Source organism: Hylobates moloch, unplaced genomic scaffold (assembly GCF_009828535.3).
Source record: "Hylobates moloch isolate HMO894 unplaced genomic scaffold, HMol_V3 SCAFFOLD_3, whole genome shotgun sequence".
NCBI lineage: Eukaryota > Metazoa > Chordata > Mammalia > Primates > Hylobatidae > Hylobates > Hylobates moloch.
Genome location: NW_026652278.1, coordinates 114,306,165 through 114,330,576, shown reverse-complemented (window position 1 = coordinate 114,330,576; position 24,412 = coordinate 114,306,165). Strand labels below are relative to the sequence as shown.

At 37.5% G+C, this 24,412-nt stretch overlaps 1 protein-coding gene across 1 annotated transcript in view; it reads left to right on the top strand.

Annotated features, from left to right (window-relative positions):
• LOC116481100 (bridge-like lipid transfer protein family member 1) overlaps positions 1-4,091 on the top strand; it is a 9,136-nt gene extending 5,045 nt beyond the window's left edge. The window contains exon 4 of the mRNA XM_058437035.1: positions 3,973-4,091. Coding sequence (XP_058293018.1) covers positions 3,973-4,091 — 119 coding nt within the window. The remainder of the gene's footprint in view (positions 1-3,972) is intronic.
• The last annotated feature ends 20,321 nt before the right edge of the window (positions 4,092-24,412 follow it).

Here is a 24,412-nt window from a genome sequence, read left to right as displayed (position 1 = left end):
AAACTATACTACAAGGCTACAGTAACCAAAACAGCATGGTACTGGTACCACAACAGAGACATAGATCAATGGAACAGAACAGAGCCCTCAGAAATGATGCCGCATAGCTACAACTATCTGATCTTTGACAAACCTGACAAAAACAAGAAATGGGGAAAGGATTCCCTATTTAATAAATGGTGCTGGGAAAACTGGCTAGCCATATGTAGAAAGCTGAAACTGGATCCCTTCCTTACACCTTATACAAAAATTAATTCAAGATGGATTAAAGACTTATATGTTAGACCTAAAACCATTAAAATCCTACAAGAAAACCTAGGCAATACCATTCAGGACATAGGCGTGGGCAAGGACTTCATGTCTAAAACACCAAAAGCAATGGCAACAAAAGCCAAAATCGACAAATGGGATCTCATTAAACTAAAGAGCTTCTGCACAGCAAAAGAAACTATCATCAGAGTGAACAGGCAACCTACAGAATGGGAGAAAATTTTTGCAACCTACTCATCTGACAAAGGGCTAATATCCAGAATCTACAATGAACTCAAACAAATTTACAAGAAAAAAACAAACAACCCCATCAAAAAGTGGGCAGAGGACATGAACAGACACTTCTCAAAAGAAGACATTTATGCAGCCAAAAAACACATGAAGAAATGCTCATCATCACTGGCCATCAGAGAAATGCAAATCAAAACCACAGTGAGATACCATCTCACACCAGTTAGAATGGCCATCATTAAAAAATCAGGAAACAACAGGTGCTGGAGAGGATGTGGAGAAATAGGAACACTTTGACACTGTTGGTGGGACTGTAAACTAGTTCAATCATTGTGGAAGTCAGTGTGGCGATTCCTCAGGGATCTCGAACTAGAAATACCATTTGACCCAGCCATCCCATTACTGGGTATATACCCAAAGGACTAAAAATCATGCTGCTATAAAGACACATGCACACGTATGTTTATTGCGGTACTATTCACAATAGCAAAGAGTTGGAACCAACCCAAATGTCCAACAACGATAGACTGGATTAAGAAAATGTGGCACATATACACCATGGAATACTATGCAGCCATAAAAAATGATGAGTTCGTGTTCTTTGTAGGGACATGGATGAAACTGGAAAACATCATTCTCAGTAAACTATCGCAAGGACAAAAAACCAAACACCGCATGTTCTCACTCATAGGTGGGAATTGAACAATGAGAACTCATGGACACAGGAAGGGGAACATCACACTCCGGGGACTGTTGTGGGGTGGGGGGAGGGGGGAGGGACAGCATTAGGAGATACATCTAATGGTAAATGACGAGTTAATGGGTGCAGGAAATCAACATGGCACATGGATACATATGTAACAAACCTGCACATTGTGCACATGTACCCTAAAACCCTGAAGTATAATTAAAAAAAAAAAAAAAAGAATAAATACCTAGGAATATGCTAACCACGAAGGTGAAAGATCTCTAAAATGAGAATTACAAAATACTGCTCAAAGAAATCAGAGGACATAAACAAATGGAAAAACATTCTACGTTCATGGATAGAAAGAATTAATCATTAAAATGGCCATACTGACCAAAGCAATTTACAGATTCCATGATATTCCTATCAAACTACAAATGACATTCTTCACAGAACTAGAAAAAACTACTTTAAAGTTTGCATGAAACCAAAACACAATCTGAATAGACAGGGAAATCCTAAGCAAAACGAACAAAGCAGGAGGCATCGCCCTACTCAACTTCAAACTCTACTACAGGGCTATGGTAACCAAAACAGCATGGTACTGGTATAAAAACAGAGACATAGACCAATGAAACAGAATAGAGAGTGCAGAAATAAGGCCACACACCTACAACAATGTGATCTTCAACAAAGCTGGCAAAAGCAAGCAATGGGGAAGTGACTCCCTATTCAATAAATGATATGGGATAACTGGCTAGCCATATGCAGAAGATTGAAAATGACCCTTCCTTACATGATATACAAAAATCAACTCAAGAGGGATTAAAGACTTAAATGTAAAACCCCAAACTATGAAAACCCTGGAAGACAACCTAGGCAATACCATTCTGGACACAGAAATGGCAAAGATTTCACTACTAAGATGCTAAAAACAATTGCAACAAAAGCAAAAATTGACAAAAGAGATCGAATTAAATTTAAGAGCTTCTGCACAGCACAAAGAAACTATCAACAGAGTAAACAGACAGCCTATGGAATGGGAGAAAAATTTTGCAAACAATGCATCTGACAAAGGTCTAATATCCAGCATTTATAAAGAACTTAAACAAATTTACAAGAAAAAAAACAACCCCATTAAAAAGTGGGCAAACGACATGGACACTTTTCAAAAGAAAACATACATGTGGAAAACAAACATATGAAAAAAGCTCAATATTACTGGTTAGAGAAATGCAAATCAAACCCACCATGAGATACCATCTCACACCAGTTAGAATGGATATTACTAAAAAGTCAAAAAATAACAGATGCTGGTGAGGTTGCAGCAAAAAGGAAACACTTAATACGCTGTTGGTGAGAAGGTAAATTAGTTCAACCATTGTGGAAAGCAGTGTGATGATTCCTCAAATAGCTAAAGACAGAAATACCATTCAACCCAGCAATCCCATTATAGGGAGGATCCAAGATCTCGTATAAAAATGGAACCTTAAATTTTGGGGATCTGTTTTTGCCTTTCAGCTGTGTCTGCTTATAGGGCCCTAATCCTGGCTCTGTTCCTTGAAGGGCTCCACCCTGAAGCCAGGAATCCAGTTAAGAAACTAGCAAACAAAAAAATCTCACAACTACTGAATCTTCTTCTTTCTGTGTATTTTTATGTGTTGTGTGTGATGTTTAGAAAAGTGCTCTGTTTAACTGGCTTAAGAAATAATAAGTGCTTAAATCAAACGTTTTGTCAGAAAAAATGGAAACTTTAATGCCTTTTAGTTTACGTGACTTTAGTAATCCCTGGGAAATAAAGATGGTTTTAAAGATTATTAGTAAAATAAAAATGTCTATAAAATTTAAACATTTGAAAATATTTAGACATTTGACAAATTTAGACATTTAAAGTAAGTCAGAGATTAGATTTGCTAAATGCTTTAATGTCATAAACTGCTTCTTTGACTTTGAGGTAAGGCCTGGGGACATGTGGAGTTAGCCATGCTCCCTAGCTATGCTGGAAAGAGTCAAACTTTATCTGCACTTCTCTCTGGTGTTCTAGGCTCCACACCTGGTACGTAAATAAAATTACTTACTTGCCAGATTTTTACCAAAAATATAAGTTGCCTAAAACTTAAAGTATAATAATAATAAAAAAATAAGAGAAAAAAGTAACATTGTAACATGTAATTAAGACTACTGGGGAAACAGTTTTACATGTCAGGTGTGTAAGGAAAATAGAATGTGTTTTTGGTAAAAGATTATAAAAAGGCATGGGAATTTGGGTTTTGTCTAGTTTTGAGGATTAAAGGATTGGATTGTTTTAAGTTAGATAGAATATAGCTAAAGGTTTGAGTAAGTTGTGAAAGGTTTCTGAAAGATTAATCTTATAAAAGAAATTCTATGTGTAAACATACTGGCTAAAGAGGTATTATTTAGTTTTTCCATAAATTGAACATTTCAGCTAAATGAATAACCTGTGATTATATTTTGTGATATCCAGTGTTTTAAACCTTTAATAATTGTAAAACCTTCTAAGATCAAATTCTAAGTTAAAAAAAGAAAAAAATTAGGTCCTCTTAAGTACAAAAAGGACACATTTGGCTTATTTGATGTATTAAAATCATGAAGGGAGCACTGTCAAATATAAAATGTTATTTAATTTTCTTTGGGTTATAGTTATATAAATACATATTCATGTGTGTTATGAAATTATATAACATTCCTATAATTTTGATATGTCTCAATATATGTTATCAGCAAAAACTGTAATTGTTATGCTAATTTGTTGTGTGTCACAGAGATGCCAGACTTTCTTGTTGACTGCATCTTTAACTATGGCTGTCCTGAGACTTCTGTCATCCATGGACAATTGTCTTGTTTTGATCCTTTTCAGCATGCAATTTATAATCAGATATAGGACTCTGATGGATACTCTTGAATGCACGTCTCTGATAATCTTAGAAATTGTGCTACTGGAATAGAGGAAAAAAACAAACTTCTAGGACTCTCAAGGAGAACTGATGTGTTAAATATTAATAATTCTTTTGCTTCTCAGAGTCAAGAAAACTTTTTTCTTTTTAGCTATTTAAAACTTTTGGCAATTGAATAAATTATACTCTTGGGAGGAAAATGTGGAGCATATTGCTTTCTCTCTATGTGATTTCTCCCTAATATAAAAACTATTTGTGAGTATTCTCAACTTATGGCAGTATAGTTATTTGCATGAGTACAATAAGAATCTGTTTTCTTTTGTAACAAGGCGCAATTGGAGAAACTGGTTATTTTACCAAGTTTTTGACTGGAATGGCATACTTTCTTTAAAGATCAAGGTTGACTTATAGAGCCAATAAATGCCCCTTGGGAAAGCTGGCCTCATACTTTGTCTACACATTCCCTGTTCAAGGTTCCTGACTGGTGGTAAGTAAAGAATGTCACTTTCTGACAGGCCCAGGAACCCCAAGTTATCTTGGGTTCCTTAAGAGGAGGGAAATGCACCCAACTCATACTGGTATTTGCAGGCAAAGAAAATCCGTGGCTCAGTTTCAAGGCTTTAAAAAGTACAATTTGAGATTCCCTACAGAAGAAAGTTTCAGCAAAGCCAATTTTAAAAAAGAGCCTATATGGCATAAAACTATTCCTACTGCACTTTATGCAAATAATCAGCTCAAACATAATAAAACTATAACTTATTTTACAAGTAAATTTGTCCTATAGTGATGTATCTTTAATAAAAATGGGCACTGAAGGGAGAAAATTATGTTTCAAAAACTGTAGTACAACTATTGTTAGCTATTCTTGAGTTTTTATTATTTTCTACAATTTGAACTAAATCTTAAATTCTTTGTGGGCTACAAGTCCCCAAACTAATGCTTTCAAATCTTTATTTTTAAAACTAGGAATTGCACTCCTTATCCTAGGACTCATTATTTACCTGATAGTACACTGCTTGCTTAAATGCTGTACTAAAACTACAGATGAGAATACTAATGCCTTTATCATGCAAGCCTTGGAACCCCAGCCCAGCCCACACTGAGTATGCTAAGACATCTGGGAAAGCAGTTCCACTCTTCTCACCTTGCGGTCATCTCCTATTCCCACTATGGCCTCTGCCAGGAAGAAAAAGCCAGAGCAGTGGTCAGCCTTTTCCCATCTTCATAGACCACATTGTAAGAATAAGGTGTTATAAAACTCAAAGGGAGGGACTGAAACCACCACTGCAAAATCATAACTAAGGCAATGAAAGATCTGACCTAACCAACTCCATCTTGCTTCTAACCTCCAAGCTGTCCTTGTTCACTCCTGGGTATAGCCAGAATTAACTTTGGGAGAAACTTAGTTTAGTTTATAGTTTGAAACAAAAATGTTAACAGCCCTTTCCCAAAACAAATTCCCGTCTTTCCTGGGGACTAGACTGCATTTGTAGGCTAACAAATTAGCCACAAGATTAGAAATTATGGTTTAGGAGTCATGCAGCTGGAAGCTACAAGATTCTGACCCTCCCCAAATTGCTCCTGAGGCACTATTGTAAAACCTAAGATCAGTGCTTGAGATATTTTGCAGAGTCTGCACTTGATGGACTAGCTGGCACCATCCAGATCGATAAACTGGCTCATCTGATCCTGTGGCCCCCACCCAGGAACTGACTCAATGCAAGAGGACAACTTCAACTTCCTGTGATTTCATCTTCAACCCAACCAATTAGCATTCCCGATCCACTGCCCCCCCTACCCAACACACCAAATTATCTTTAAAAAACTCCAATCCCTGAATGCTTGGGGAGACTGATTTGAGTAATAATATAACTCTGGTCTCCCGCACAGCTAGCTCTGTGTGAATTACTTTTTCTGTATTGCAATTCCCCTGTCTTGTTAAATCAGCTCTGTCTAGGCAGTGGGCAAGGTGAACTCGCTGGGTGGTTACAAGAGGAGTAGGGATGAGTAGAAGCAAATGGAGGGAACAAGCGCATAATTTAAAAAAAATGGTTTCAGTCAACTGAAAAAAATTCTCCAAACAAAATCAAAAAAGAGTAAAAGCATAAAAGCCTTTTATATATATTTTCTCTCTCTCTCTCTCTCTCTCTCTCTCTCTCACACACACACACACACACAATTTGTATATATTTATATAAATATCCTTTTAGGTTTCTTATTATCATATTTTAGCTGGTTCAGACAGCTCTTATTTCTGGGTTTTGAAGTTATTTACCAAAGGTATTCTCCCAAGTGAAAACAATAAGCCTTAACCAAGATTATGACTTAAGCAAGGATGTACAAGGCATCTCTAAAGAGGTTCAAAGTGGTCCTCACAAGATCTAGAACCACCCCAAAGGTAGCTCAAATAAAGGAAAGTTTCACTAGCAACAAATACAGTACAACTTACATTTCTGTCCAGCCATATTCTCCAGACTTTCAGTTTCCTAGCTGTCTACACACAAAGGCCCCAAATCCCAGTGTGCTGCCACAGACAGGAAACAAGAAATCAAAATCTGTCCATGGATGGGAAGAGGACCAATAAGTTGCAAAGTCATACAAATATCAAACCAAAATGGACTGATTCCTGAGGACAGGAAAGATCACCTGGTGACCATTAAGAGGCCATCTGGAGACAAAACTCATCTGAGGAATTTAGAAGTAATTAGACTTCCCTATTATCTAAAGCCAGCATCTGGTTCCAGGCCTCTTTCCAAAACATTTATAAGTAACTAGAATTTCTATAAATCTCCAGAATGCATGCAAGCCAGAACTCATTGTGCAACCCTTGCTGACATCAAGGCACCAAAATGTCTACAAATGTAATAATTTATTATGACCTACGTGGCTAGTATGGTCCAAGTTTCCCTTAAGCTCTCACTTTAATGTTCACAAACGCACCTAGGAAAATCCATCCAGTGCAGTCAGTCCTTTCTTGCTGAGGCTTCCTCCCGCACTCTTCTGCAACATTCTTTCTAATAAAACTTTTCTTTTTAAACCTATATTGTTTGTTGTCTGTAAATTCTTTTTACCAACCCATAAGTCAACCACTTTCCAATGCCAGGACTCCAACATCTTGCCCAGCAATTTGCTGATCAGGAATTTTAACTATTAGAATACAAAATGGAGCAACCTTCATTGTTAATCCTGTGTGGAATCCAAAAGTGGCAGTTATGAATGTATGAGAAATCTTAACTATTTTAAGTCAGATTTTTGCTCTGTAATTTAGTCAACAGAATTTTTCGGGCTACTCATAACATTAGTATATGTCATTTAAAAATTTTTGATATTCCCATTGTGCTTAGACATGTAAGCCACTGGAGTCCCTTATGGCCGCTAACCAGAGACTGTCCTCTTAGAACTAAGGTTCTCTACAATTGCACTTACCTTATACAGGTATAAAAGTAGGCCCAAGGAGAAAGCTCACAAATGAGATGACTATATAAGAGGTTTTCCTTTGACTATTATTTGCTCAGCAGGACAGAAACAATAGTCATTCACTTAGCTATTTGATTTTAAAAAGAGCTCTCTCAGTTCTTCTTATCCACAAAACTAGCAATACAGATTAATATATAAAGTACAAAGTTATGGAATGGACTCTATGTCACATTAAATGGTAATCGTAATTGTGAAATTCAAACCTTATCTGTCCCAGTATAAATATACATTTCACTTTCTGTTCTTATGATTCAGGGAGTTTATACTTTAAATATTATTGAAATTATTTTTAATTTCCTAAAAAACAAATTCAAGATTGGGACTATAAGACTGGATTCATGGGTTAGGGAAATAACAGTTATTAATTTAAGGCTGAATTGACATTACTGAGAAACACCTATTTTTAAATTGATTACTCAAGTTACATAAGTCTGCAGTTACACACAAGAATGACAGCTACAGAGAAACATTTTATTTATGAATTTCCCATTTCTGTGGAATAGTCTATTTCCGGGTTGAAATGCTATCTCCATTTCTTCAAAATAGGTAAAGAAATCTTTTATTATCCACTTTTATCCAGTGTCTTGTAGCATTTTAGCAAGAAAATCACTGTATTAAAAATCTTTTACATTTCTCCAGATATTCATCCCCCTAACCATTCCCCTGGATTTTAATGTTGCTTGACCATATAAATTGGGCTTAAAATTAGTATCCAAGTCATAAATAAGTCAGTAACTAGAAACAGTAGGAAAAGCCTTAAATTTATTAAAGTAAGTAGAAAATGGTTATTTTCCCACCATCTCAAATTTTACTTTACTATTCAATCCAAATTATTCAACCTAATATTTCTTCTATTTTTCCAGATAGACAACACGAGGGCTGGGTATTGGTGGGGAATTGACATTAGTGAGCTTGGGAGCAAACTCAATTCCCCCTACCTAAGGGTTCCTCCTCAGAGAGATTCACTTTCTAAGAAAAATAAACCGTCTTCCCAATTTTAAATCAGTATGAGATCTAATTAGAAAAAAAAAAAAAAAGATAAAACCACAAACTCATGGCACACCAGAGAGATTTAGACACCTGAGAAATAAAAATAAAATTCCAAATCCCCCAGCTGACTGAATGCCCCCCCTTCACCAAGGGGACCCCAGAGAAACCTTAAAAACTAAATTTCTAACCATGACAAGATGGGAGGTCAGACACATCTCATTATACCTCCTTCCTTGCTCACCACCATTAGCCTTTCTTCCCTGTGGGTTAAACAGAAACCAGCCCTTTGAAAAGACTCCACTGACATTTATGCAGCCAAAAAAGACATGAAAAAATGCTCTTCATCACTGGCCATCAGAGAAATGCAAATCAAAACCACAATGAGATACCATCTCACACCAGTTAGAATGGCCATCATTAAAAAGTCAGGAAACAACAGGTGCTGGAGAGGATGTGGAGAAATAGGAACACTTTGACACTGCTGGTGGGACTGTAAACTAGTTCAACCATTGTGGAAGTCAGTGTGGCGATTCCTCAGGGATCTCGAACTAGAAATACCATTTGACCCAGCCATCCCATTACTGGGTATATACCCAAAGGACTAAAAATCATGCTGCTATAAAGACACATGCACACGTATGTTTATTGCGGCACTATTCACAATAGCAAAGACTTGGAACCAACACAAATGTCCAACAATGATAGACTGGATTAAGAAAATGTGGCACATATACACCATGGAATACTATGCAGCCATAAAAAATGATGAGTTCATGTCCTTTGTAGGGACATGGATGAAACTGGAAACCATCATTCTCAGTAAACTATCGCAAGGACAAAAAACCAAACACCGCATGTTCTCACTCATAGGTGGTAATTGAACAATGAGAACACATGGACACAGGAAGGGGAACATCACACTCTGGGGACTGTTGTGGGGTGGGGGGAGGGGGGAGGGACAGCATTAGGAGATATACCTAATGCTAAATGACGAGTTAATGGGTGCAGCACACCAACATGACACATGGATACATATGTAACAAACCTGCACATTGTGCACATGTACCCTAAAACTTAAAGTATAAAAAAAAAAAAAAAAGACTCCACTGTTGATATCAACCAACTGCCTGACACTGCCCCCTTCCTTTTTTTGGTTTTGGCACAATAGGAAACCAGCATTCCTTCCTGATAAGAGACTACTGACCAGAGTGGTTCTGGCCTGTCTATAGAGGATGCCCAGGGAGGGCTTTCATGTCCTTTGCTTCACCTTTTGATGTCAAAGGACTGAAAACTCCACCTTTGAATCATGCTAGTGCCGTCATGAAGGGGCATGAAGCTCAATTGCACATATGCATATTTCTTCTTCCATAAATATACATAACTCCTCCTACAGCTTATTAAATATCTATATTCAGCTACCGTGCTCAGCATAAATTCCTCAACATTCTTCAGTTGACATGACTGGTGATGAGGGTGGGATCCACAGAGAATCCTGGATTCCCCTAATGTGATCAAAGTCAATGCACCAAGGTCTACAGCTCAGCTGTCTCCCTGACGGTGCTGGGAGGAAGCTTGGTAAGTTCCCCTAGATCTAAGATTTCTCCCCTTTAGGTGAAGATTTTGGAGACTATTTCTCTCCACCCTAACCCTTTATTTCTTCCTAGTTCCTTTCCAGTCCTTGTCCTAGTTCCCTCCATCTGGATCATGGAGCGGATCTTCCCTGTAAGCTCTAGGTTTTGGTGCATGGGTGGGGTTCCCAAATCAGTTAGACTCAGCTGATCTGTAAGGTCTTATAAGGACGCTCACGCTAAGGGCACCCAAAGAAATTCTTTTATAATGTGATTTGACACTTTTAGATCTGCTTTACCAGAAGTACTAATGGGAATTCTTCAATCTTAAATGAAAAGATGCTAACTAACAATATGAAAACATACAGAAGTATAAAAACTCACTGTAAAGTTAGAATAGAGTCAAACTTAGAATACTCTAATGCTGTAATGGTGCTGTGTAAATACTTTTTAACGCTATTATAAAAGTTAAAATATAGCTACAATAATTTGTTAATGGATACATAAAATTAAAAGATGTAAACTGTGATGTCAGTTACATAAGATGTTGGCAGAGAAGAAGTTAAAGTGTAGTTTTTGTTTGTGGTCAAAGTTAAGTGGTTATTGGCTTAAAATAGACTGTTATAAAGTGTTTTATATAATCATAAACCTCACAGTAATCCCAAATAAAAAAAACCTGTAGTAAATACACAAAAGATAAAGTGAAAGGAATCAAAGCATACCACTATAAAAAAAATCACGAAATCACAAAGGATAACAGGAAGAGCAAAAGAAGGGAATAAAGGAACTATAAAACAGTCAGAAAACTACCAATAAATGGCAGTAGAAAGTCCCTACCAACATATAATTACTTTAAATGCAAATGGATTAAATTCACCAATCAAAAGACATATAGTGGCTACACAGATTAAAAAAAACAAAACAAGACCCAACTATACCCTGCCTTAAGAGACTCATTTTAGATTTACAGACACATAGAGGCTGAGAGTAAAGAGATGAAAAAAGATATTCCATGCAAATAGTAGCCAAAAGGGAACAAAGGCAGCTGTACTTACATTACACAAAATAAACTTTTTATTTTTTTTGTTATTTTTTTTTGAGATGGAGTCTCACTCTGTCACCTAGGCTGGAGTGCAATGGTACAATCTCAGCTCACTGCAATCTCTGCCTCCTGGGTTCAAGTGATTCTCCTGCCTTAGCCTCCTGAGTAGCTGGGATTACAGGTGCCCGCCACCAGGCTCAGCTAATTTTTGTTATTTTAGTAGAGACAGGGTTTCACCATGTTGGTCAGGCTGGTCTTGAACTCCTGACTCCAGGTGATCCACCCACCTCAGCCTCCCCAAATGCTGAGATTACAGGTGTGAGCCACCATGCCCAGCCCAAAATAGACTTTTTAAGTAAAAAGGGGTTATAAGAGACAGGAAAAGGTCATTATATAATGATAAGTGTGTCAATTCATCAACAGCTTATAGTAATTGTAAATATATATATATATATATATGCACCTAACATAATCAGAGCACCTAAATATATATTAAAAAAATTGACAGGACGGGAGAAACAGACAGCAATAAAATAACAGTAAGAGACTTCAGTACCCACTTTCAATAATCAATAGGTCATCCAGATAATAAAATAAATAGGAAACATTAGACTGGAACAATACTATAGCCCAAATCGACCTAACAGACGTATACAGAACATTGCAGCAGCATGCAGTCTTCTCAAGCACACATGAAATATTCTCTAGGAAGCATCACTTGTTAGGTCACAAAACAAGTCTTAACAAATTAAGAAGATTGAAATCATCCCAAGTTTCTTTTCCAACTACAATGGAATGAAAGTAGAAATCTATAACAAAGGGAAAATGGTAAAACTCACAAATACATACTAATAAAACAATACACTTTTGAGCAACCATTGGGTCAATGAAGAAATCAAAGGGAAATTATAAAAGCAAAAATCAGTAAGTGGTGTTCCATCAAGCTAAAAAGTTTCTGCACAGCAAAGGAAACAATTAACAGAATTAAAAGGCAATCCATGGAATGGGAGAAATATTTCCGAACCATATATTTAAGAAGGAGTAAGTTTCTAAAATTTATAAGAAATTCATACAACTCAATAGCAAACACACAAATAGCCCAATTAAAAAATGGGCAAAGGATCTGAACAGACATTTCTCCAAAGAAGACATACAAATGGCCAACAGGTATATGAAAAGGTGTTCAACGTCACTAACCATCAGAGAAATGCAAACCAAAATCACAAGGAGCTATCACCTCACACCTGTTAGAATGGCTATTATCAAAAAGACAAAAGATAACAAGTGTTGGTGAGGTTGTGGAGACAGTAGAACATTTGTACACTGTTGGTGGGAATGTAAATTGGTACAGCCATTTTGGAAGACAGTATGGATGTTCTTCAAAAAATTAAAACTAGAACTACCATATAATCTAGTGATCCTACTTCTGGGTATATATAGAAAGGAAATGAAATCAAGATCTCAAAGAGATATCTGCACTTCATGTTCATTTTAGTATTATTCACAATAGCCAAGATAAATATCCATCTTTGAATGAACGGTTAAAGAAAATGTGATTGGCGACCAGGTGCAGTGGCTCATGCCTGTAATCCCAGCACTTTGGGAGGCCGAGGCAGCCAGATCACCTGAGGTCAGGAGTTCGAGACCAGCCTGGCCAACATGGAAAAAATGTGATTGGTGCACACACACACATGCACAATGGAATACTATTCAGCCTTTAAAAAGAAAATCCTGCTATTTGTGACAAGTGTGAACCTGGAGGACATTATGCTGAGTGAAATTAGCCAGACACAGATATACAAATACTGTATTATCTCACTTAAATATGGAATCTAAAATAATTAAACTCATAGAAACATTATATAGAACGGTGGTTGCCAGGGGCTGGGGAGAAGGGGAAATGGGGAGATATTGGTCAAAAGATCTAAGTTTCACTTATGCAAGATGCATAAGTTCTGGAGATCTAGTGTACAGCATGATGACTGTAGTTAACAATACTAAGAGGGTAACAATTGCTAAGAGTTAACAATTGCTAAGAGGGTAGATGTTAGATATTGTCACGGCAACATCCCACCAACACACCAACACGAAATCATAATTATGTGAGATGATGGATATGCTCATTATAGGCATACCTGAAAGATATTAGGATTAGGCTCCAGATGAGCACAACAAAGTAAATATTTCAATAAAGTGAGTCACATGAATTCTTTTTGGTTTCCAGTGCATAAAAGTTACGTTTATACTGTAACTGACAACTGACAGTTGGTGTGGCTGTGGCAATTTCTTTAAATAAGAAAATAATAATGTTTGCCACATTGACTCTTCCTTTCATAAAATAGTTCTCCGTAGCATGTGACACTGTTTGATAGCATTTTATCCACGTAGAATGTCTCCTCGAACCCGTTTCATTAACTAAGTTTATTATTTTAAATCCTTGTCATTTCAACAATGTTTACATTGTTTCTTCACCCAGAATAAATTCCACCTCAACAAACCACTTTCTTTGCTCCTCCATAGGAAGTAACTCCTTGTCCATTCAAATTTTCTCATGAGATTGCAACAATTCAGTCCCATCTTCAGGCTCCACTTTTATTTACTTATTTATTTTTATTTATTTATATGAGATGGAGTCTCGCTCTATCACCTAGGCTGGAGTGCAGTGGTGCCATCTCAGCTGACTGCGACCTCCGCTTCTTGGGTTTGAGCGATTCTCCTGCTTCAGCCTCCCAAGTAGCTGGGATAACAGGCGCCCACCACTTTTATTCTAGTTATCCTGCTATTTCTATCCCATCTCTCTATTCAAGACTACAGTGGAGAAAGAAGTTACTTCCTCTATTGTAGACTCGAATCCCTCAAAGTCATCCATGAGAGTTGGGACCAACTTCTTCCAAAATCCTAGTAATGTTGATATTTTGACCTCCTCTCATGAATCAAAATGTTCTTAATGACATCTAGAATGGTGAATCTTTTCCAGAAGGTTTTCAACTTACTTTGCCAAGATCCACTGGAGGAATCACTGTTTATGGCAGCTATAGCCTTACAAAATATCTTTCTTAAATTATAAGACTTGAGAGTCGAAATTACTCCTTGATCCATGGGCTGCAGAACAAATGTTGTTAGTAGGCATAAAAAAACAAACAAACCATTAATCCCTCAATCAGGGTTCTTGAATGACTAGATGCACTGTCAAAGAGCAGTAGTATTTTGAAAGAAGTCTTTTCTTCTGAGTAGTAGCTCTCAACAGTGGGCTTAACATATTCAATAAGCCATGCTATAAAAAGATGTGCTGTCATCCAAGCTGTGTTGTTCCATTGATAGAGCACAGTAGATTTAAGGGCCCTAGCATTTTCAGAATGGTAAATGAGCACTGGCTTCCATTTAAAGTCACCAGGTGCATTAGGTCCTAACGAGAGTCAGCCTGTCCTTTGAAGCTTTGAAGCTAGGCACTGACTTCTCTTCTCTAGCTATGAAAGTCCTAGATGGCATCTACTTCCATAGAAGGTTGTTTTGTCTATGTTGAAAATCTGTTTAGTGTAACTACTTTCATCAACTAACCTAGCTAGATCTCTGGATAACTTGCTGCAGCTTCTATATCAGCTTTTGCTGCTTCAACTTGCACTTTTATGTCATGGAGACAGCTTCTTTCCTTAAACCTCATGAACCAATATCTCCTAGCTTCTAACTTTTCTTCTGCAACTTCCTCACCTCTCAGCCTTCATAGCATTGAACAGAGTTAAGTCCTTGCTCTGACTTAGGCACTGGCTTAAGGAAATGTTGTGGCTGGTTTGATCTTCTATTCAGACCACTCAGACATTCTCCATATCAACAATAAGGCTGTTTTGCTCTCTTATTATTCATGTGTTCATTGGATTAGCATTTTTAATTTCCTTTAAGAACTTTTCCTTTGCATTTACAACTTGGCTGTCTGGCACAAGAGGCCTAGCTTTCAGCCTATCTTGGTTTTCAACATGACTTCCTCACTAAGTTTAATCATTTCTAGTTTTTTATTTAAAGCGAGAGCCATGTGACTCCTCCTTTCACTTGAACACTTAGAGCCCTTTGTAGGTTGGTCCAATTACTTGTTGGTCCAATTTCAATATTGTGTTTTGGGAATAGGAAGGCCTGGGGAAAGGCAGAGAGACAGGTGAATGGCCAGTGAGGGGAAGAGTCAGAATACACACAACATATATCAATAAATTTGTGGTCTTGTATTATGATGGTTTCTGGGGCTCAAAAATAATTACAACAGTAACATCAAAGATCACAATCACAGAGTACCATAACAGAATAATAACAATGAAAAAGTTTGAAAAATTGTGAGAATTAACAAAGTGTGACACAAAGGCATAAAATGAGCACATGCCATTAGCAAAATGCTGCTGATAGATTTGCTCCACACAGAAATGCTACAAACCTTTCATTTGTTAAAAGACAGAACAACAACAAAAAAGCAATGTCTGTGTAGTGCAATAAGTCAAAACTCCATAAAATGAGGTATGCCTGTAGTTTGATTTTGGCAATTATTTCACAATGTACACATATATCAAAACATCAAGTTGTATATCTTGAATACAATTTTTATTTATTTTTTATTGTACTTCCATAAAGCTGAGGGAAAAACAATCTCTTTGGTTCAACGGTCAGACTGATATCATAGGTTTCACAGAGTAGACCAAAAGTAAGGACTTCTTAGTTGTAAAAGTATATTCAATACATGATTTTGTTAAATCTTTATAACAGTACTATGAGGAACAGAGGAAGGACAGGTATTCTTTGACCCATTTAATAGAAGCTAAATAAGACTTATAAATACGCAGCATCATGCCTAAGGTCACAAAGCAGGTTAGACTTCTCCCTAGGTTTAGGATTGCAAACTCAAATGCCTACAAAGCTAGATTCATGGTGTATTAGTCTGTTCTCACACTGCTAATAAAGACATACCTGAGACTGGGTAATTTATAAAGAAAAAGAAGTTTAACGGACTCACAGTTCCACATGCCTGGGGAGACCTCACAATTATGGCAGAAGGCAAGAGGGTGCCAAAGGAACATCTTACATGGCAGCAGGCAAGACAACGTGCGCAGGGGAACTGCCCTTTATAAAACCATCAGATCTCGTGAGACTTATACACTATCACCAGAATAGCACAGAAAAAACCCACCCCCATGATTCAATTACTTCCCACTGGGTCCCTCCCATGACACATGGAGATTATCGGAGCCACAATTTAAGATATTTGGGTGGGGACACAGCCAAACTATATCACATGATATAATGAGAAAAGTGGCCAGTTGGAAAAGCACTGGTAACCGCAGCATGAGGGCATTTAAGGAGGGAAGTAGTTTCCAGCTTCAGCAAATGACTACCAGTGCTGCCATGTCTTCAGAGGTGTTTTTTTTTTTTCCTATCTTTAGAGGTTCAAACACAAGCTCCAATCCAGACTTTTAAGTTAAATGTTCCAATTTTAAAATGTTGCCTTAATTAAAATACAAAACAAACAAACAGTATGAGGGCTAAGTACATTTAAGTCACAATCTGCATCCTCTATCAATTTTTAAATGTTGGCTTAAAATACGAAACAAACACTATGAGGGCTAAATACATTTAAATCACAATCTGCATCTTCTGACCTAGGGGTTTCTGCTTTTCATAAAATGTTCTGCTGCTTAGTACACCAGTCAAGGGTTGGAGTAATCAAACATTTGGCTACAAAAACAGGTGTACTTCTTACCTAAAGTTAGGTCTGGTTGTAAGCATCATATACCATATTTTAGCTTCCAGATTTTCTTGAACTATTCCCATATTTCTGTAGTATTTATTAATATACTTATTTATCTTAAAATATTTTTCAAATATTTCCATACACTGATGTATTAAAATATGTCATTTAATAATCAAAGAAAATGTATTACCACTTCTTTGGTGTTTGGGACTTAAGTAGGTGACAATAATCAGTAAAGAGAATAATGATTGAATGCCATATAGTATATTTTACTATTTAACAATAGAGACAATTTTAAGTTTTAACTTGTTCATTTCATTCTCTTTATACTTGTTTTACATACATTGGTTATATACCCAATTCTTAGAGATAAATTAAGTTTCATTCTGGGACATTATTTATTTCAGTATGGCCACAAACCAAAATCATACTGCATCTGTTTCAACCACAATTGTGAAGCTAGGAAATTTTTTTTAAGCAGCTTTAAGATATAATTTACATACCATAGTGTACAATTCAGTGGTTTCTATATATTCACAGAGTTGTACAACCATCACCACTATCTAATTTTAGAACATTTTCATCGTCCGAAAAAGAAACCTCATACGCATTAGCAGTCACTCCCCATTTTCCCCTCCCCACAGCCCCTGGAAACCACAAATCTGCTTTCTGTCACTATGTGTATGTTTATTCAGGACATTTCATATAAATGGAATCATTTGACCTGTTGTGATTGCTTCTTTCACTTAGCATAATATTTTCAAGGTTCACCCATGTTGTAGAATGTAACAGTATTTCAATTTTTATTGTTAAATAAGATTCCATTGTATGGATATACCACATTTAATTTGTCCAATATCAGTTGTTGGGCACTTAGGTTGCTTCCACTTTTTGATTTTTATGAATAATGCTGCTATGAATATTTGTGTACAAGTCTTTGTGTGGAGATATGTTTTCATTTTTCTTGGGTATATAACCATGAGTGGAATTGCTGGGTCACATGGTAATTCTATGTTTAATATTTTGAGGAATTGCCAGTATTTCCAAAGCAGCTATACTATTTTACATTTCTACCAGCAATGCATGATGGTACTTGTTTTTTCATATTTTTATCAACGTTTGTTATTGTCCTATTAAAAATTTATTATTATTTTAGTTATTCTAATGGGTGTGAAGAGGCATCTCATTGTGGTTTTGGTTTGGTTTTCCCTAACTATTAACGATGTTGAGCATGTTTTCATGTGCTTTTTGGTCATATGTGCATCTCTTTTGGAGAAATGTCTACTCAAATTGTTTGGTCATTTTTAAATTGGGCTATTTGTATTTTTACTGTTAAGTTGCAAGAATTATTTGTACATTCTGAATACAAACCTCATATAAAATACATGATTTGCAAATATTTTCTCCCATTCTGGGATTGTCTTTCTTCATGGTGTCCTTTGAAGCATAAAAATTTTGATGAGCTCCAATTTATTTTTGTCAGTTTTGCTTTTGCTGACATATCTAAGTAGCCATTGCCTCATTCAAGGTCAAGAATATTTACTCCTATGTTTTCTTGTAAAAGTTTTATTAGGTTGGTGCAAAAGTAACTGCAGTTTTTTCCATTACTTTTGCACCAACCTAATATAATTTTAGCTCTTACACTTAGGTCTGTGATTCATTTTGAGTTAATGTTTGTATATGGTATAAAGTAAGGGTCCAACCTCATACTTTTGCATGTAGATATGCAGTTATCCCAAGCACCATCTATTGAAAAGAGTTTTCTTCTCCCATTGAATTGTCTTGGCACCCTTGTTAAAAACCAATTGGCCATAAATGTATCTTACACTTGGAAATTAACTCCTTATCCATCCCTTTATAGTCACTGTCTTATATTGGAGCATTGCATATATGTCTGTTTTTCTTACTTAAATATAAAATTGTGTAGGCTAACTATAGCTACACATTTTGTATCTCCCATAGACCATAATCATATTTAATGAGGTTCCTTATTTTGCATTTACCATACAAATAGAACTTTCTAAAAATTATGGCACAATATACTCGGAGTACTGTTAGTTGCATATGAGAAACCCAAAATAACAGTGGCTTAAATAAGATATGCTTGTTTCTCTCACATAAAATAATTCAAAACTAGACAATCAGAGTTGATTTGGCAGCTCACCAAATTTATCTTATCCTAGCTCTCAGCCCTACCATCCCTAGAGCAGTCCCCTGTCCTCAAGGTACTGAAAAGCCACAGAGCTCTAGCCATTAAATCTGCAGGGCCACACCTCACTGCCAAGTGAAACTAGAGAATATGGTCTTTATTGGGGAACAGCAGTATGTCCAGCTAAAAATCAGGATTCTTATTATAAGTAGAAAGGAGGGATAGATATTAAGAGGAAAAACAGCATTCTCTACAACAGGAATAAGGGGGTAACTTTAAAAAAAAATCTCTTTGGGACTAAAGAAAGGTATTTAGGAAGTTCCAAAGTAATTCAGTGTCTCATAGCTGCCCCTGTACCAATGGACGTAGATAAGCCTGGGATGAATGCAGAGCTTGTTCTTTCTTTTTTTCGATTAATTGGTTGTTCTCTATTCTAGAGTGCAGGGACTGTTGGCAGGAAAGCATTGTATTACCTCAGCTCTTACAAGTTGTAAGCTGTACTCTCAAGTTATCCTCACTGAGAAATGATGTCAAATAATCCAAGTATAGTCTACCCTATTAGTCTAAACTATAGGAAACAGAAGATCCAACCCTATAAGGGACAGAAGGTCTGCACAGGTTAGTCTGCCAACAAACTTGGGCTAAGAGGTGAAATGAACTCTACAGGAATCCTAGTATCACCCAGTGAGAAGTCCAGAGTTGTTTGTCCAATACTGTGGTACTAGCCTGATACAGGTCAAGGATAGAGAAGAGAATTAAGAACGAAGTGCATATTCACACATTTAAAAATATTATATGAGGCAAACGACTCTAAAATTAGCCACCTATGTAACAACTTCTAGAAGCTCTACCAGTAAAAAATGCACAGTTACCATGAGGCGATGGAAAGCTTTCCCTCTCTTCCCAGTAATGAGAACTACAGATGCATCTCATTTGCAGAGGCTGGCCCCTCCCCTTATATCCATGGGTTACATGAGTAGGTCCTGTAGATGTGCTGATTTGCTTGACTTCCTCCTATTCTCTAGCATTATTGTTTTCTATAGCAAATCGTTCACCCTTGATCTGCAGAAGTGTGAAATGAAATATGTTAACGATGGTTATCTCTAGCTGATTAGATTACAGTTGATCTCTGTTTTTTGATTTTTTTTTAGATTGTGTGTATCACCCAAATTTTCTATAATGAATATGTATTATTTTCTAACTAGACCATGTTATAAATTTTAAAATGTAAAAAAATCGGATCAGAATCTTTAAAATATGTATACTATTTAGGAACGATGAACAATGGACTCTCTGTCAATGGTATACCCAAAGCCACTATAGGAGAAAAGAACAAACTGTTGACAGATAACTTAGAAATAAGATAGGAAACACACTTAGATGTAGATAAGCTTAAATGACTGTAAATAACTTTATTTTCACAAAATTTTAATAAAAGCATTTATCTTGGCAGAGGAGAAAGCTAGTATTTATCTGTAAGTTGGAAGGCTTAATTCTTAACGTATGAAGAAAAAAGTTCTGGCCATATGAAACACATGTTTCTTTCCTTAACTATTTTGTGGTAAATTAAAAGATGTGAAATGAGATAAATAGATGTGAAAGTGCTTTATAAACTTGAAGCACTTTGAAAATCCATTACTGTTACTGTCAGAAGACTACCATATTCTACCTCTAGTAACTGCTGTGTGACTTGTCATATTTACACAAAAAGTAAATTTCCAAAGGTTTTGAAGATTCTCCCCTTCTCATCACATTTAAGTAGTAAGGTATCTCTTGGCTGCCAATGCAGACAATTGCCTAGTGTGATATTTCCATGTTAGCCTAAGAAACACTGCACTCTGAAAAGCACAGTGCAGCTTTAATCCACAATGGACACAATCGTTGCCTAACTTTAGATATGGGAGAAATGTTGGAAAACATCAAGTGTGCTGGTGTTTTTAAAAGACTCCAGAAAGAGATTCAAAAACAAGAGCAAAGCTCAGCATTTGTAGCTCCTGTGTGAATTCAGCTGCTCCAAGTTCTTAGAAATCCTAAGGCTGGGGGGTGGAGCCAAGATGGCCGAATAGGAACAGCTCCAGTCTACAGCTCCCAGCGCAAGCGATGCAGAAGATGGATGATTTCTGCATTTCCAACTGAGGTACCACGTTCATCTCACTGGGGAGTGTTGGACAGTGGGTATGGGACAGTGGGTGCAGTGCACCAAGCCTGAGCCAAAGCAGGGTGAGGAATTGCCTCACCCAGGAAGCGAAAGGGGTCAGGGAATTCCCTTTCCTAGTCAAAGAAGGGGTGACAGACGGCACCTGGAAAATCGTGTCACTCCCACACTAATACTGCGCTTTTCCAACGGTCTTAGCAAACGGCACACCAGGGGATTATATCCTGTGCCTGGCTTGGAGGGTCCTATGCCCACGGAGCCTTGATCATCGCTAGCACAGCAGTCTGAGATCAAACTGCAAGGCTGCAACAAGGTTGGGGGAGGGGTGCCCACCATTGCCGAGGCTTGAGTAGGTAAACAAAGCAGCTGGGAAGCTCGAACTGGGTGGAGCCCATTGCAGCTCAAGGAGGCCTGCCTGCCTCTGTAGACTCCACCTCTGGGGGCAAGGCATAGCCAAACAAAAGGCAGCAGAAACCTCTGCAGACTTAAATGTCTCTGTCTGACAGCTTGGAAGACAGTAGTGGTTCTCCCAGCACGCAGCTGGAGATCTGAGAGCGGACAGACTGCCTCCTCAAGTGGGTCCCTGACCCTTGAGTAACCTAACTGGGAGGCACCCCCAGTAGGGGCAGACTGACACCTCACATGGCTGGGTACTCCTCTGAGAAAAAACTTCCAGAGGAACGATCAGGCAGCAACATTTGCTGTTCACCAACATCTGCTGTTCTGCAGCCTCCGCTGCTAATATCCAGGCAAACAGGGTCTGGAGTGGACCTCCAGCAAACTCCAACAGACCTGCAGCTGAGGGTCCTGACTGTTAGAAGGAAAACTAACAAACAGAAAGGACATCCACACCAAAACCCTATCTGTACGTCACCATCATCAAAGACCAAAGGTAGATAAAACCACAAAGATGGGGAAAAAACGAAGCAGAAAAACTGGTAACTCTAAAAATTAGAGCGCCTCTCCTCCTTCAAAGGAACGCAGCCCCTCACCAGCAACGGAACAAAGCTGGATGAAGAATGACTTTGATGAGCTGAGAGAAGAAGGCTTCAGACGATCAAACTACTCCGAGCTAAAGGAGGAAGTTCGAACCCATGGCAAAGAAGTTAAAAACCTTGAAAAAAAATTAGATGAATGGCTAACTGGAATAACCAATGCAGAGAAGTCCTTAAAGGACCTGATGGAGCTGAAAACCATGGCATGAGAACTACGTGACGAATGCACAAGCCTCAGTAGCTGATTCGATCAACTGGAAGAAAGGGTATCAGTGATGGAAGATCAAATGAATGAAATGAAGCAAGAAGAGAAGTTTAGAGAAAAAAGAATAAAAAGAAATGAACAAAGCCTCCAAGAAATTTGAAAAGACCATGGGACTATGTGATAAGACCAAATCTACGTCTGATTGGTGTACCTGAAAGTGACGGGGAGAATGGAACCAAGTTGGAAAACACTGCAGGATATTATCCAGGAGAACTTCCCCAATCCAGCAAGGCAGGCCAACATTCAAATTCAGGAAATACAGAGAATGCCACAAAGATATTCCTTGAGAAGAGCAACTCAAAGACACATAATTGTCAGATACACCAAAGTTGAAATGAAGGAAAAAATGTTAAGGGCAGCCAGAGAGAAAGGTCAGGTTACCCACAAAGGGAAGCCCATCAGACTAACAGTGGATCTCTTGGCAGAAACTCTACAAGCCAGAAGAGAGTGGGGGCCAATATTCAACATTCTTAAAGGAAAGAATTTTCAACGCAGAATTTCATATCCAGCCAAACTAAGCTTCATAAGTGAAGGAGAAATAAAATACTTTACAGACAAGCAAATGCTGAGAGAATTTGTCACCACCAGGCCTGCTCTACAAGAGCTCCTGAAGGAAGCAGTAAACATGGAAAGGAACAACTGGTAACAGCCACTGCAAAAACATGCCAAATTGTAAAGACCATCAAGGCCAGGAAGAAACTGCATCAACTAACAAGCAAAATAACCAGCTAACGTCATAATGACAGGATCAAATTCACACATAACAATATTAACCTTAAATGTAAATGGGCTAAATGCTCCAGTTAAAAGACACAGACTGGCATATTGGATAAAGAGTCAAGACCCATCAGTGTGCTGCATTCAGGAAACCCATCTCACGTGCAGAGACACACATACGCTCAAAATAAAGGGATGGAGGAAGATCTATCAAGCAAATGGAAAACAAAAAAAGGCAGGGGTTGCAATCCTGGTCTCTGATAAAACAGACTTTAAACCAACAAAGATCAAAAGAGACAAAGAAGGCCATTACATAATGGTAAAGGGATCAATTCAATAAGAAGAGCTAACTATCCTAAATATATATGCACCCAATACAGGAGCACCCAGATTCATAAAGCAAGTCCTGAGTGAACTACAAAGAGACTTAGACTCCCACACAATAATAATAGACTTTAACACCCCACTGGCAACATTAGACAGATCAATGAGACAGAAAGTTAACAAGGATGCCCAGGAATTGAACTGAGCTCTGCACCAAGCGGACATAATAGACATCTACAGAACTCTCCACCCCAAATCAACAGAATATACATTCTTTTCAGCACCACACCACACCTATTCCAAAATTCACCACATAGTTGGAAGTAAAGCACTCCTCAGCAAATGTAAAAGAACAGAAATTATAACAAACTGTCTCTCAGACCACAGTGCAATCAAACTAGAACTCAGGATTAAGAAACTCATTCAAAACCACTCAACTACATGGAAACTGAACAACCTGCTCCAGAATGACTACTGGGTACATAATGAAATGAAGGCAGAAATAAAGATGTTCTTTGAAACCAACGAGAACAAAGACACAACATACCAGAAACTCTGGGACACATTCAAAGCATTGTGTAGAGGGAAATTTATAGCACTAAATGCCCACAAGAGAAAGCAGGAAAGATCTAAAACTGACACCCTAACATCACAATTAAAAGAACTAGAGAAACAAGAGCAAACACATTCAAAAGCTAGCAGAAGGCAAGAAAGAACTAAGATCAGAGCAGAACTGAAGGAGATAGGGACACAAAAAACCCTTCAAAAAATCAATGAATCCAGGAGCTGGTTTTTTGAAAAGATCAACAAAATTGATAGACTGCTAGCAAGACTAATAAAGAAGAAAAGAGAGAAGAATAAAATAGACGCAATAAAAAATGATGAAGGGGATATTACCACC